The sequence below is a fragment of the Cucurbita pepo genome, chromosome 12 (assembly GCF_057944985.1).
Source record: "Cucurbita pepo subsp. pepo isolate OVF chromosome 12, ASM5794498v1, whole genome shotgun sequence".
Taxonomy (NCBI): domain Eukaryota; kingdom Viridiplantae; phylum Streptophyta; class Magnoliopsida; order Cucurbitales; family Cucurbitaceae; genus Cucurbita; species Cucurbita pepo.
The window spans coordinates 835,572-849,836 of record NC_141809.1 but is presented as its reverse complement, the minus strand read 5'-3'; the positions used below and the strand labels follow the sequence as shown (position 1 = coordinate 849,836).

General features: G+C 34.0%; 1 protein-coding gene across 4 annotated transcripts; it reads left to right on the top strand.

The window, feature by feature from the left end:
• The first annotated feature begins 6,367 nt into the window (after positions 1–6,367).
• On the top strand, positions 6,368–14,200 carry LOC111806628 (COP1-interacting protein 7). Of its 4 annotated transcripts, none has more exons than XM_087129071.1 (14): positions 6,368–6,548; positions 6,675–6,735; positions 7,118–7,297; positions 7,947–8,064; positions 8,148–8,217; positions 8,467–8,519; positions 8,602–8,657; positions 9,180–9,332; positions 9,439–9,668; positions 9,950–11,526; positions 11,669–12,748; positions 12,866–13,274; positions 13,706–13,771; positions 13,878–14,200. In XM_087129071.1, the coding sequence occupies exons 2-14, from the start codon at positions 6,677–6,679 to the stop codon at positions 13,940–13,942; spliced, it is 4,116 nt and encodes a 1,371-aa protein (XP_086985197.1). In that variant the 5' UTR covers positions 6,368–6,548; positions 6,675–6,676; the 3' UTR covers positions 13,943–14,200. The 4 variants fall into 4 exon arrangements, with proteins under 4 accessions (XP_086985197.1, XP_023547770.1, XP_023547771.1 ...); XM_023692002.2 differs by having other exon boundaries at positions 7,947–8,067; XM_023692003.2 differs by having other exon boundaries at positions 6,369–6,548; positions 7,947–8,067; positions 13,709–13,771.
• The last annotated feature ends 65 nt before the right edge of the window (positions 14,201–14,265 follow it).

Below are 14,265 nucleotides of genomic sequence, written 5' to 3'. Positions count from 1 at the left end.
TGAAAAAAATACTCCATCTATGAAATTTACTTTTTATTTTTTAAAAAAAATTAAAATTAAAATTTATTATTAGGGACCAAAAGCGTCTATCACCTCATAGATTATCTCCGAACTTTTTAATATTACTTCTAAAAGTTCGTGAGTACTGATATTTTTAAACTTTAAAAAAAAATTAAAAAAATAATTTTTTATATTAAAAAAATCTAAAAAAATCTTTATTTTTAGTTTTTAGAGGAAATGAAAGCCGTTAATACTTTATTTTAAAATTAAAATATCAAATTTATTTTAAAATTTTAATAATAATATTGAAAGAATACTCTTCAACAATAATATCTATGAATTTTTAAAAGTAACATTAATACATTTTATTTATACAAAAAAAAAAATATTATGATGGACGAAAAGCGTCTGTCCACACGGACACTTTATAGACTATCTCCAAACTTTTTAATATTACTCTGGAAAGTTTTGAGTATTTTTTAAACGTCTTACTAATTATAAAGATATTTTCAAATTTTTTTTTAAATTAACAATGTTTTTAAAGTTTTTGAAAAAATTAAATATTTAATGAAACTTTTTGAAAACTAAAAAGTATTTTTTACGCCTTCAAAACTAACCATTTTTTAAATCTCAACAGTATTTTTGAATTTTTTTTTTTATTTAGTTTAAGAATATTATTTTTAAAAATTTAGGAGTATTTTTTTTAGATAAAATGCACGAGGAGATGAATTAATTTGTATTTAATTATTTATGGATTCAAAACTTAAATTTTATCAACGAAATTTAAACTTACGTCCCAACTTTAATAATTACAATATTTTTGAAAATTAATTTGTATTTAATTTTTTTTTATAGATAATATAATATTATCATATGATATTGATTAAATATGGAATATAATTATGGTTGAAAATACAAAAATGGATTATAAGACAAATGTCAAAATTTCCTCTCCTAATGAAATTAAATTAATTATAATATTTGAATTTTTCTTGGATTTAAAAATTAATTAAATCCTCAATCTGTCTCTTTTCCTAACGTGACATATTTCACATTCAATTCACAATTATTCCTATAAAGAAAATTAAAAATAACCTAATATTCTTTCAAAAATTTAATTAAATCTTTTAAAATTAAAAATTGGGACAGACTTTGGGGCTTGGCCCTAAATAAGGGCAAGGTCGAGTAGAATGAACATACATGCACATACAGCGTGTGTGGTCGAACAAGCTTGAATTCCGCACAAGCGATGTTCGGTTAACGAAGACAAATCTCACCTAAGATTCAACAAAATTGGGGCGAAAAATATATGAGACTTTAATTTCTGACTGGTTGTGAATATTCAAGATCACGACATGGCATGGTTGAAAGAAGTACGATCGTGATAGTTAGTATCCTAACTCAATTTTTGTAAAAATAAATGGAGAATTGAGCGGGTTCTCTAGAACAAAAATAAAATGAAAATAAATTTTTATTATTATTCTATATTCATATGGCCGCCGTCATGGTGGTTCATTTATATAATTTTTAAAACCCCACCAAGCCCACCCATCGGATTCGATGGGCCCTGGCGGGTGGCGGCTGTGAGCACAGGCAACACAAAAGACCATCATCAATCGTCCCCTTTTGATCTTCGAGCCCTGAAATTGCAAAAATCAAAGAAGATGAAACCATTTCTCCCTCCGTAGTGACAATGTACTCTGAGGAACTGCCATCCATTACTCTCATTTATTGTAAGTGGGTCTCTTTCTCTCTCGCTTTATCTTGTTTTTCACTCATTTGAATGTGCTTATTTTCACATCCGTAACCTGTTCGACGTAATGCCTCTGAGAATAATTTACCCTTTTTTTCGTAAAACTTGTGGGGCTGACTAGTGGGGTTGAGACTGAGAGTGCACGTAACCTGTTTGATATAATGCCTCTGAAAAACACTTCCCATTTTTGTTGGGTTATAAGTTCCAGTGGGTACTGTGGTAGGTGTGGCTGACGTTCGAAACCTGTTTGATGTAATGCTTGTGAGAGACACTGCCGTTTTGTTTATAAAGACCAGTGGGGTTGTTGGTGATGGCCATAGTTTTCAAGAATATTTCTGTTTGGTCTCAGAATGTGTAAGAATAGGATTAAAAGATCAAATGCTGACGAGACATTTTAGCTGCTTGTGTGACTTATTGAATTGAAAACAATGTCCCAAGTGGATTTTGTTTGAAATAATTAAGATATCCCTAAATCGATTAAACACGAGTTCTTGCGTGACTTCTACCTTGTGCCCGATTCTGACCAGAGAGGCTTTGGATTCCGATCACCGGCTGAAAGAATGAAGGAATTTTCAATGACCCACATTTCACCTATCCAGCTTTTGTGAGCTAATAGACTTGATTTAGAATAAGTTACTTATAAGTAACTTTACGAGGAATTCTGAGTAGACTTAGTAAAATAAGTTACTAATTTTATGAACTTCTATGAACTAGTAAACTTAACTTGGTAGAATAAGTTACTTACATGTGGAGTAACTTTATATGAATTAATGGAGTAACTTTGATAGTAGATTTAGTAAAATAAGTTACTAACTTTATGAACTTCTCTGAACTAATAAGCTTGACTTAGTAGAATAAGTTACTTACTTATGAAGTAACTTTACGAGAATTTTGTTAGTAGATTTAGTAGAATAAGTTACTAACTTTATGAGTTTCTCTGAGCTAATAAACTTGACTCAGTAGAATAAGTTAATTACTTATGGAGTAACTTTACGTGAATTGTTAGTAGACTTGGTAGAATAAGTTATTGACCTTATGAGCTCCTCTGAGCTAATAAATTTGATTTTGTAGAATAAATTACTGACTTTATGGAGTAACTTTATGAGAATTGTGGGTAGACTTCGTATAATAAGTTACTAACTTTTTTAAGAGAATTGTTAGTAGTTGCCAAATTGTGGATGAAGTTGAGTACTTTAATTAGGAAGATTGTCCGTGGTTGTTAACTTGAGGAGAAAGTTTAGGAAACTAGTTAGTGCTTTCTCCGCTATAAATACTCATTAGATGTATGTTCTCTTTATAACAACAAACAGAATTGAAAAGTATATAAGTGCTTAAGGTTCCTCTATTCAAAAGCTCTCTTTCCTCGATTTATTCCTCTTGTTTCAACATATTTTGATCCTGGGCTACGTCAATTGCTTCTAGTTCTATGTTTATTCCAACTGAAACTCCCATCTGAGATTTCTATTGCTAAGAGAGTGGCATGAGCCCATCATTTGTGGTTATCTTTCCTACCAATCTCATTAGCAGGAAACCTCCACTTCATCACCAATGGCTTCTTCAGTTTCCCCTCTTTCTCATTGCCTCCCAAGCTTAGGTAAGGCCTCAAAATCCCATTCAACTCTTCTTCTTCGTTTAGGGACCAAACACATCCATTCTTGAAGACAAGCAACCTCAAAAGGTATTCTTCAATGAAACCGCTACAATCTAATCTCTTCCTAATAACGGTTAGATTTGAGTTCGAGAATCTGTATATCCCTAATAATCAATGGTTACAAATTCATGATACTTCCGTAGTTTCTCAAAACTATTAGTTACTTGTGACCGTCCCTTCAAATAATTTATCCTCTCCAAGACATTTTCTAACTTCTCTTCTGACTTTCTAACTTTAAACCTATAAACAGATTATTCAATAAAGTTACTATAACACGAGTATCATATGGATGATATGCATGTCATTTAGTAAACTACTAAATGAGTTAGCTGAATTAGTGTACTCCTACCAAATAATTGATAACTTGGAAGAATCAATCTAGTGGTGAGTTTACTAACATCTTGTACTTTTTTCTCCCATTAATTGTTAGGAATCACGAATCTCCAAAATGGTATGATATTGTTAGTTTGTATTCCTTACTTATAAACTCATGATCATCCCGTTAATTAGCTAACGTGGGACTCCTTACCAACAACCCTCAACATTAATGAGATCAAAAAATTAATGAAAATGGTGTGTTGTAATGGGAGACAGAGGGAGGAGATGGCCAAGGCCACTGCATGCCCTATAAGCTGCTAGTGAATGAATGTCCTTCCTTATGTACATTATTGTTCATTCAAGTTATGCAATAATTTACTTTGATTATTTTACGTTGTATTGTAGCTATTCAATGATTTTTCTAGACGATTTTTCTAGACTATATGATTTCTTCATGGAATTGATTCGGTTCATGGGTTGTTGAACGTACATCCTTTTCAATTTTAACCCTAAATTTTTAACCAAGATTAAATAAGTGTGAAAATAAAATTATCCTTTTTTATTTGTCAGATTTATATTATAATTACTACTTGGAAATTCCATTCATGCCCTAGAGGGTCAAGATCAGAAATCCACCCACATGTTATGACAGTAGTCCATGAAAAAAACCAAGGAGTGACAGAATAAGGGCATTTTAGTCTTTTCAAAGTGTTCCTTCTGACTTATCAGAAAATTTGAAAACTTTAAAAAGATAATGGAGGGAATAATTTCCAAACTTTCTCCTCTAAATGAAATAAATAAAACTTTATACAAATATTCTTTACATTATTAATCACAAGTTGACATTTTTTGTCCCGTCACTCTAACCAACCTAAAAATAGGGTAAGAGCTCAACCCGATTATCCTACTTTTAAGATTATTATAGAGATTAAAAATAATTGATATTTGTATTCGATGTTAGTAATGTGTTTTGACTTCTGAATGTTTGATATTTGAGTTGTATGAGCACGTAGGATAGATAAATATAATTTTTTTAAAATAATAAAAAGAAATAACTCATCAACTCAATCCAATCTAACCCGTAAATAGAAAGTTGGGTTGAATTGGGTTGTGAGCTCTATTCGGGTTGCTCGAGTCACCAACTCAATCAACTTGAAATTTAGAGTTTGTTCAAAAAATTTCAACCCGACAAAAGTACACCCCATCTGAAATAATCTCGTAAATGGTTGAAATTCGTTAATAGAGTAATAATTGGGGGCATTAATTATGAAATTAAAATAAATACTAAAAAAATGAAATTAAATTAGGAGTTGTTTGATACTATAGACAATATAGACCAAAAATCAAAATGTCCCATTTGAATTAAAAAAAAAAAACAAGGCAAATAAATAATAATAATAATAAAATTCACTTAAAACATCGTAAAATTATGTTAAACATGTTTTTTTTTTAATCTAAATTCACTATTCTGAATTTTATTAGATATAAAATTAAATCATATATATAATATATCAATTATCTTTTAAATTTTTTTAATATATATATATATCAATAATTTTAAAAATATTTTGTTTTTTTCATTTTTAATAAACGATTTATTATTTATTAGTGATGTTTGACAAAATTGACTCATTTAATGTCTTCATTCAATGTTAAAATTCTCTTTTTTTTTATTTAATATTTGAAATTTTATTTTGATTTATGTAGTTAGAATTTGATTATATTTTAAAATTTAAATCATATAAAAAAATTTAAATTTGTTCAAGCTTACGTGAACAATGGGTTAGTAGTCATAAAAGTAATTTAATCGTAGAAGCTTTTAAAGATTTATTATTTAAATCTTCAAATTTTAAAGATTAAAATAATTTTTTTAAAAAATTAGAGATATAATTGAATCCCGAAAAAGGAAAAAAGAAGAATTAGGTCGGGATAAAGTTATTGTAAATCTTATGTTAGACGAACACGACTCTCCACAATGGTATGATATTGTCCACTTTGAGCATAAGCTCTCATGGCTTTGCTTTGGGCTTTCCCAAAATGCCTCGTACCAATTGAGAAAGTATTCTTTATTTATAAACCGATGATCATTCTCTAAATTAGCCGATGTGGTACTTCATCATCTAACATCTTAAAGTAATTTCTTAACTAATATATTCATAAATAGAAGGCTACCATTAATATGACATATCAATTACAACTAATTTTTAAATACCAATAAAATAATAAAATTGACGATAATTATTGTATTTATTCAATAAATTATGCTCGGATCGATCATTAATTAACTTGTTCGATGAGCTTGTAAGATTTATTTAATTTTAATTTCTACCATTATAAAAGGAAAAATGAATATTATTGCAAAGCATTTTCTACCATATTCCTTAATTTTGAAGAAAAAAACAACATTTTATGGATATTTATGTTAATATAATAATATAATAATATAATAATTAATAATTAATAATTAATAATTATAATAATAATAATATAAAATTTCCGGCTCTATCTGTGTCGCTTTCTGGCAGCGGTTCGACCATGCCGTTGTTTATCAACTTTATTCTTATTTCCAAATGTACCCCTCATCTTCTCCCTATTTTCCATTTCAGCCCTACCAAAAAGCTACACTCTCTTTCTTCTCTCTTAGTCTTGGATTCTTTTGCTGGTCGCTGCTGCAGCTTTCTCTCTCTCTCTCTCTCTCATGGCGGCAGCCATTAAAGCTCATCTTTAGAGCTAAATGCTCTTTCTTCTTTAGGTTTCTTCTTCAACTTTTTACTTGGAGTTTCGAGCTCATATTTTGGTGGCACGAACCTGCTTATCTGTCTTTCGGTATGTTCTGTTTCTTTCTCATTTCCTTTTATTTGTTGTTCTGATCTCTCTTTTAAGGCTAATTCCTTGATTTTTGTATTGTACTTGTTGAGTTTCGTTTTTCTGATCAGGTTTTTTTTGTTGCAGCCATGAAGTCTTCGACTAGGCTTGATTCGGCTACTTTTCAGCTCACACCTACTCGAACCAGGTTTTGTTCTTGCCTTATTATTTGAGTTAATTTACAATTGTTTGCCAATGTTTGAAGAATTAGATTAGATTTTACATGCTTTTGATTTCTTGTTAATAGTTCTGATGAACTTCTTTGCTTCAAGCGATCTGCTATGCCGCGCTCGGCTTTAGAAGCCAATTCACGGTTTTAGTATTTTAGCTTTGATTAGTTCTTGGTGCATAATATTTGGATTTTGTTTGCATTCTGACCTGCTATTATGAATTTCTTCTAGTTTTTTTTCTTTCTTTATTTAAGGATTTATCTGTTAAGATTGTAGCAGCATTTTTACTTGTGTGAACATTGAATCATTGAACTCTCTAGTGATAGTGAACCATCTCTCTTTTTCTCCCACTAAAATCAGGTGTGATTTGATTCTATCTGCGAATGGAAAGTCTGAGAAGATAGCTTCGGGTTTGTTGAATCCTTTTCTTGCCCATTTGAAGACTGCACAAGAACAGATGGCCAGAGGTGGTTATTCCATTATTCTTGAGCCAGACCCTCGCAGTGATAGAACATGGTTCACAAAGGGTACCATGGAAAGGTAGTATTGATATTATGAACCTACATTTCTCCCATTCATAAATATACATCAATATTATTCTCACCAAGTATGTGTTTCTACTTATAGTATTTATTGTTGAGGATTGTTGGGAGAGGAGTCCCACATTACTAATTAAGGGGTTGATCATGAGTTTATAAGTAAGGAATGACTCCAAAGAAGGAGTCGAGCCTCAATTAAGGGGAGGCTGTTCGAGGGCTTCATAGGCCTCAGGGGAGACTCTATGGTATACTTTGTTCGAGGGGAGGATTGTTGAGGATTGTTGGGAGAGGAATCCCACATCGGTTAATTAAGGGGTTGATCATGGGTTTATAAGTAAGGAATACTATCTCCATTCATATGAGGCCTTTTGGGGAAGCCAAAAGCGAAGCCATGAGAGCTTATGCTCAAAGTGGACAATATCATACCATTGTGGAGGATCGTGATTCCTAACATTTGTTGCCTCTGGAACCAATATAAATGTGTCCATATTAAGTGCCTAACGAGTAACATCCATTGCAAATTTTGTTTAAAAGATGCAAGCAAAATTTATTTGCGTAAATCGTCTTAGGTTCGGCCATGTGTTACTCAGCCTTAGTATTGAGCTTTTTTCTGGGCAATTCATGTTATACTGATCAATTTCCACCTTTAGGTTTGTCCGATTTGTAAGCACCCCTGAAATCTTGGAACGGGTGTACACTATTGAATCAGAGATCTTACAAATTGAGGAGGCAATCGTGATTCAGGGCAACAGTGACATGGGACCAAATGTTGTAAGTATATTCTAACATATTATTAATACGCATCATGTTCACCCAAAAGGTCCATCTTTCAGTTCAGTTTCATTCAACAGGTAGATGACAAGCAAGGAAAGCCTACAAAGCCTACCGAAAGCGCCACCGAAGGTTCTAAAATCAATGGAGGCATGTAGAATATTTTTTTCATTTTCTTAACATAGATTATGTATTACATTTGACTTGATATCCTGGTATTGGAGGATCAAAATAGTCATTGCTTCTTAGTCTTTTTCTGTTTTACTCTATCTTCTTTTAGAATGAGTTACTACCATCTTTGAATATGAAGCGAAAGTTTTGTTTACCAAGTCGATATTTATGTACCTTAAATACCGTGCAATATTTAACAACTAAATTGATTTATGTGGTCTTTAACAGCAAGCAAGCCTCTTCTGGATGGTAATGAGGAGAAAGCCATTGTTCTATACAAGGTAAGTGGTACTCAATTATGCTCTTGAGCTAACTAAATTTCACTTCTTTATTTTAATTTTCTTTGTTAAAAAAATCTGGCAGCCTGATGCAAAATCATTGGAGGCCAATGGACATATGATGTCAGAGGAGAACTCAAAGTACATACCATCCTCAACTTAAATAGATTTGTTATAAAATTTACCCTAGTCAACAATTGCAAATACTCACTTAGAATCTTGAATACTAATATGCATATGTATGCCTATTGCAAGCCTTGAATACTTTTTTTTTTTTTTTTTTTTTTTTTTACCTAATATGATTGATATTAGAGAATTTGATCTTATCTTTCAAAGTAATTCTCCCCCGCTAATCCCTTGCATAGAAAGGACTGATCACAATTAGGTTCTTCTAAAGTTGTTGCCTCTCTTTTGAACTTCTTCACTTCCATATCACGGATGCAAAGGTCCTCCCACGATTTATTTGTTCAAACTATTTTGCAGAGTTGAATCTCCTTCTATCATTTTTTTCCCCTTTCCATGACACAAACAAATAATAAGTTTGCTAATAAAGAAGTAAATTAAAGTATGTCTGGTGTTGTCCTCCTTTAGGGTAAGGATAATTATGCAATGAAATTTCATGACTTTGCTGTGAGTATTTTTAATTTCCTTTAATCCCATTAGAGCCCAGCTTCTTAAAGTCTTGGAGACACGCAAAACTATGCTGCAAAAGGAGCAAGGAATGGCTTTTGCTCGAGCTGTTGCTGCTGGTTTTGACATTGATCGGTTGTCACCCTTGATATCATTTGCCAACAGCTTTGGAGCCTCACGATTGATGTACGCAATGATTCATATTTCTAGCTAACTAAAAAATGTTAATGTTGACATCATATTTCTTGCAGTTGATGACTCATTGTGTGAATAATTTGCTGCAAACAAATAGGGATGCATGCATAAAATTCAAAGAACTGTGGAAAAGAAAGCATGAAAGTGGCCAATGGCTCGAAATTGAAGCAGCAGAAGCACTGTCCAGCCGAGCAGACTTTTCCCCTTCCATGAATGCATCAGGCATTATACTTACAAATATGACTGACAAGCAGACAGAATCTAGAGAAGCATTGTCTGAATCTCAAAGCGAACCATCTCCGACAAATAAGGGGAATGCAAGTGCAGGTGTGATATGGGACTTAAAATGAAGCTTTCCTAATTTTTGTCTTAGACTTAAAATGTCCATGCCACATCATTATATTTGTGACAAAGTAACAGCCATGGGACTAATTTTAACTGATAGAGTGTCGATCAATAATTGAAGTTGTTTTTACAGTCTCCTGATTTTTTATCAAATCTATAGACTAAGAAACACTAGCGATACTACATGTCTGCCTTATACAATGCTGCTTGTTTTACTCTTTTCAATTTTGGGTTAAAATTTTTTTTGTGACTCATTTTCCCAGATGGAAATACACGGACACCTATGATGTACCAGTCACCACCAGGCCACCAGGAGTATCTTCAAGGGCAGTATCCTCATCATGTCTACCCTCCCTGGCCCATCAATTCTCCTCCAGGTGCATTACCTGTCTTTCAAGGATACCCCATGCAAGGAATGCCTTACTATCAGAACTATGCAGGGAGTAGCCCATTCTTTCATCCACATTATCCAGTAACAGAGGATTCTCGCCCGGGTGATGGTAAAAAAATGGGAGGCAAACGGCACTCCATGGATAGTGGAGATAACTCGATGGAACCAGAGGCCTGGGAGTCGAATGCTTCAGAAACAAGAACACCAGATGATGCAGAATCAGAGCAAGAAGCTTCAGAAGATCTAAGAAAAGCTGGTCGATCAGGTAAAAAGAAGTCGAGTGTGGTTGTCATCCGCAACATCAACTACATTGCATCGAAGAGGCACAACTCATCAGGCAGTGAAACAGATTCACGGTCTGATAGTGAAAGTGGTGAAGATGGAGATTCACAGGCTATTAATCCGGAAATTAAACACAAGAAATCACCTAGATCGTCAAGGAGCAAAGGAAAACATCTAAATTTTGGAGATCAATCAAATACTTCTGCAAAAACTGTTTCACCAGAAGCAGATGGACATTGGCAGGCATTCCAAAACCTTTTACTTCGGGATGCTGATGGGGATAAACATCATGCTGATCAAAGCCTGTTTACCTTGGAAAGGGAGACGAAGCAGAAAAGGCAACAAAATAAAGTTGGTGATGATCCATTGATTGCTCAAGGATGGAACAAAAATGAAATCCGAGAAAATGGTGCTACAGACATTGATCGAGTTGGTGGAAGAATCAACCGCATGTCAAGGGCATCAAATGATGAATTATTAACTTCCAGAGGAGATAGTCTATCTGGAGATGGTCATTTGAACGTGCAGGCTACAGAACTAGATGGAGGAAGAAATGGCTACAGGAGGCCTGGTAGTGATGATTTTATAGTTTATGGACAAAAAGGTCAAACTCATTCTAACGCTTACTCGGATCCATTAGCTGCAGGTGGCTTTGATAATACAAAAATGAGTTATGATAAAAGTTCGTCAAATAATTTGGATGGTGATTCTTACATAGTTACATTAAGATCGACATCAATGGATGCAGTAGGAAAGGAAGGTAGAAGTGCTGTTGACATGGATTCTGAGTTTCCATCTTCAAATCGTAAGGCAGAAAACTTGTCCAATAGAGTTGCTGACTACGAGCCAGATGTACTGAATCTGGTGCCAAAGCGTGAAACAGAAAACGAACCTGCTGGCTATGATCCTGCTTCAGAATATGAAATGCAAGTCCATGCTGGACGTGTACCAGCTGTGAATAAAAAGAAGGAAATGGTGACTGATGTTAAACAAGGGACTAAAAGGTTGGACAATGATCGAAAGCCAAAAGTTACTCCTGACAGAAAAACTGGGGGGCCAATAAGGAAGGGAAAGCCATCTAAGTTGAGTCCTTTAGATGAAGCACGAGCACGTGCTGAAAAGCTAAGAAGTTATAAAGCTGATCTCCAGAAATTGAAGAAGGAGAAGGTATCATATTAGAAATGTTTTTCTTCATGTAAATTATTTTTTTTTGCTAGTCATGTCTCAAAAGTTGCAGAATCTTTTTTTTTTTTTTTTTTTTCTGGCTAGTTTGTTCAGGATATAACTTATTCTAAAATCTTCTATGCAGGAGGAGGAGGCAATAAAAAGAATAGAAACTTTAAAGCTAGAGAGGCAGAAGAGAATTGCAGCAAGAGGTAACAACAGCAATACTGCTGCTCAGTCATCATTGCCCTCTCAACAAACTAGAAAGCTCCTGCCAACAAAAATGTCACCGAGCTCTCAGAAAGGGTCAAAATTTAGTGATTCAGATCCAGGACCATCATCTCCTCTGCAAAGGTTCTCCATCAGAACGGCTTCAATTGGTTCCAATGATTCCAACAGTGCTGCAAAACCCAGCAGATTGAATGGTATAAATCACTCAGCTGGAAACCGGTTAAGTCAATCTGTACCTTCATTAAATAAACTAAAGAAAGAGAACAGTGAGGCTACACATGATAAAAAAGTATCCATGGCTCGAATTAGAAGATTATCAGAGCCCAAAATGAGTATCAGCAATCATTCTTCTTCTTTCAAGACGCGGAGCACTGAGCCAGCTTTGAAGGCAAAACTAACAAATGAGACTGAGAGCAAAAAGAAGATATCTAATGAGACTGACAGCAAAAAGAAGGTATCTAATGAGAATGATAGCAAAAGGAAGATATCTAATGAGACTGACAGCAAAAAGAAGGTAAATGAGACTGATAGCAAAAAGAAGATATCTGCTATAATGAATTTGGATAAGAGCAAGGCTGCAACTCTTCCGGAACTTAAAATTAGAACGCCCAAGGGACCTGGTGCTACAATTGGCAACTCATTAGCAAAAGAAATGACGCAGAGCGTTAATTGTTCTTCAGTTTCTGATGTTGCTTGTGCTTCCATGGAAAAAATCACTGCCAAAGTCTCACATCATAATGAACTGGATGACAACCCTGTTGTTGAGAAGACTGTTGTAATGCTTGAATGTGAGAAGCCCTCCATCCGTACAGGTCCTGTTTCTCAAGACAATCTTTGCGACCGAAGGACATATAGCAAGCACAAAATGGAGGGAAAAACTGATATCCCATCAGAATATTCTGCCACCAATGCTCTTAATCCCCAAATTAAAGTGTCCGGTGTTAATAGAGAACCCATCAAGCGCCAATCACAGGGTCAGTTGAGTTCTCGTGAGGTATGATTGACTGCTTCCTCAGATGTGGAAAGTTTTTCAGTGAATTCTTTGAACAGTGCGATGCTTACAGAACAAGTTGAACCCTAGATAGTCTTACATATAAGCTCCTTTGTTCAGGTGACGGTGAATGGTGCAGATCAGGAAGCACAAAACTTCTCATCTCCTACTACGACCGAAAAATTGTATAAAGCTCCACATGCTCGAGTTTCGTCTTTTGAAGATCCTTGCACACGCATTTCGGAGCATGGAAAAGCAACCCCATCAAATTTGGAGAGTGCAGCATCAGGCACTGAAACGGCTAAAGCTTATGTTCCTGATCATGGAAACGCACTATTGGAAAAGATTCCTGAAGCATTAGAGAAACCCGAGGCAAAAAAATCATCTAAAGGACTTAGACTGTTTCTGAAGTTTGGAAGAAAGAATCAAAGCCCAGCTACAGATGAGCATAATGATGAATCAGATAATACCAGCGCAACTGGTTCTGAAGCCAATGATGTTGGGACAAATACCACTCCGCACAATGAAGGTAAAATTATATTAGTTGCTTGATACTTGCTGAGCAGATGACGAAAATGCGTATATTTCTAGTAACAATCTGATACATTAATCTGAGAGTTCAAAGATGATGCTACAAAAGTGATTCTACTATCTAATTAAGCACTTTAGATATAACAATATTTCATCTTGAATTGAAACTCATTTAGCTGAGTCACATGTACATTTTTTATATATGGAGAACTGAACAACACATCAGAAGTCGTATATCGCTCTAACTAACTACTATGGCACGGTTTCTGTTCTCTTAGACTTTTAATTATCATGTTGGATGATGGAAAGTTCATGTTTGACAAAAATATGACAATGATGTTTCCATGTGTTTGTTTCTGTTGATCTTGCTTTGTGAGCTTACTATGTAACTTTGAAACAAATATATCTTTGAACCCTTTGTTTTGCCAGCAGTTCCTACATTGAAAAATCTGATTTCTCAAGATGAAACCCCCACTGCCAGCAAAACTCAGAAGTGTAAGCATTGCCAATGATTTGATATGTTTCTATTTTTCCATATTGTCTTCATCTTGTAAGATCATTATGGTCTCAAATTCAAATGTATTTTTTGTTCTTGCTACAGCTTCTCGTGCATTTTCCTTGCTATCACCTTTCCGAAGCAAGAACAGTGAAAAGAGAACTGCATAACACGACACAATTTTGTGGTGCTCTTAAATATGTGAAGTTGAGGAACCATAAAGTTCAAGCTTGTCTTTTGCGCAGCACAAGCCTTGATTGGGTTGTGAAGGATACAACGGTTTGTTTTTTGTTCTCTTATAAAATATTCTCAGTAACGTTATCTTAAGCATGGTCATTGTATATTTTACATATTTTTCCAGTGATGAATTTCCATGTAGTGTCCATTATGGCTTATTAAATGAAAAACCAGTTTCAAATTATGCAAAATTTGATCTACTGTTTAGCTGGTTGCAGCCATGACCACAAACTGGAAAAAAAAAAAAAAAAAAAAA

Coding starts and splice junctions, on each gene's coding strand:
- LOC111806628 (XM_023692002.2), top strand. CDS start 6,677: ATGAAGTCTTCGACTAGGCTTGATTCGGCTACTTTTCAGCTCACACCT. Junction 6,736..7,117: donor CTCACACCTACTCGAACCAG/GTTTTGTTCTTG, acceptor CACTAAAATCAG/GTGTGATTTGATTCTATCTG. Junction 13,275..13,705: donor TACCACTCCGCACAATGAAG/GTAAAATTATAT, acceptor TTGTTTTGCCAG/CAGTTCCTACATTGAAAAAT.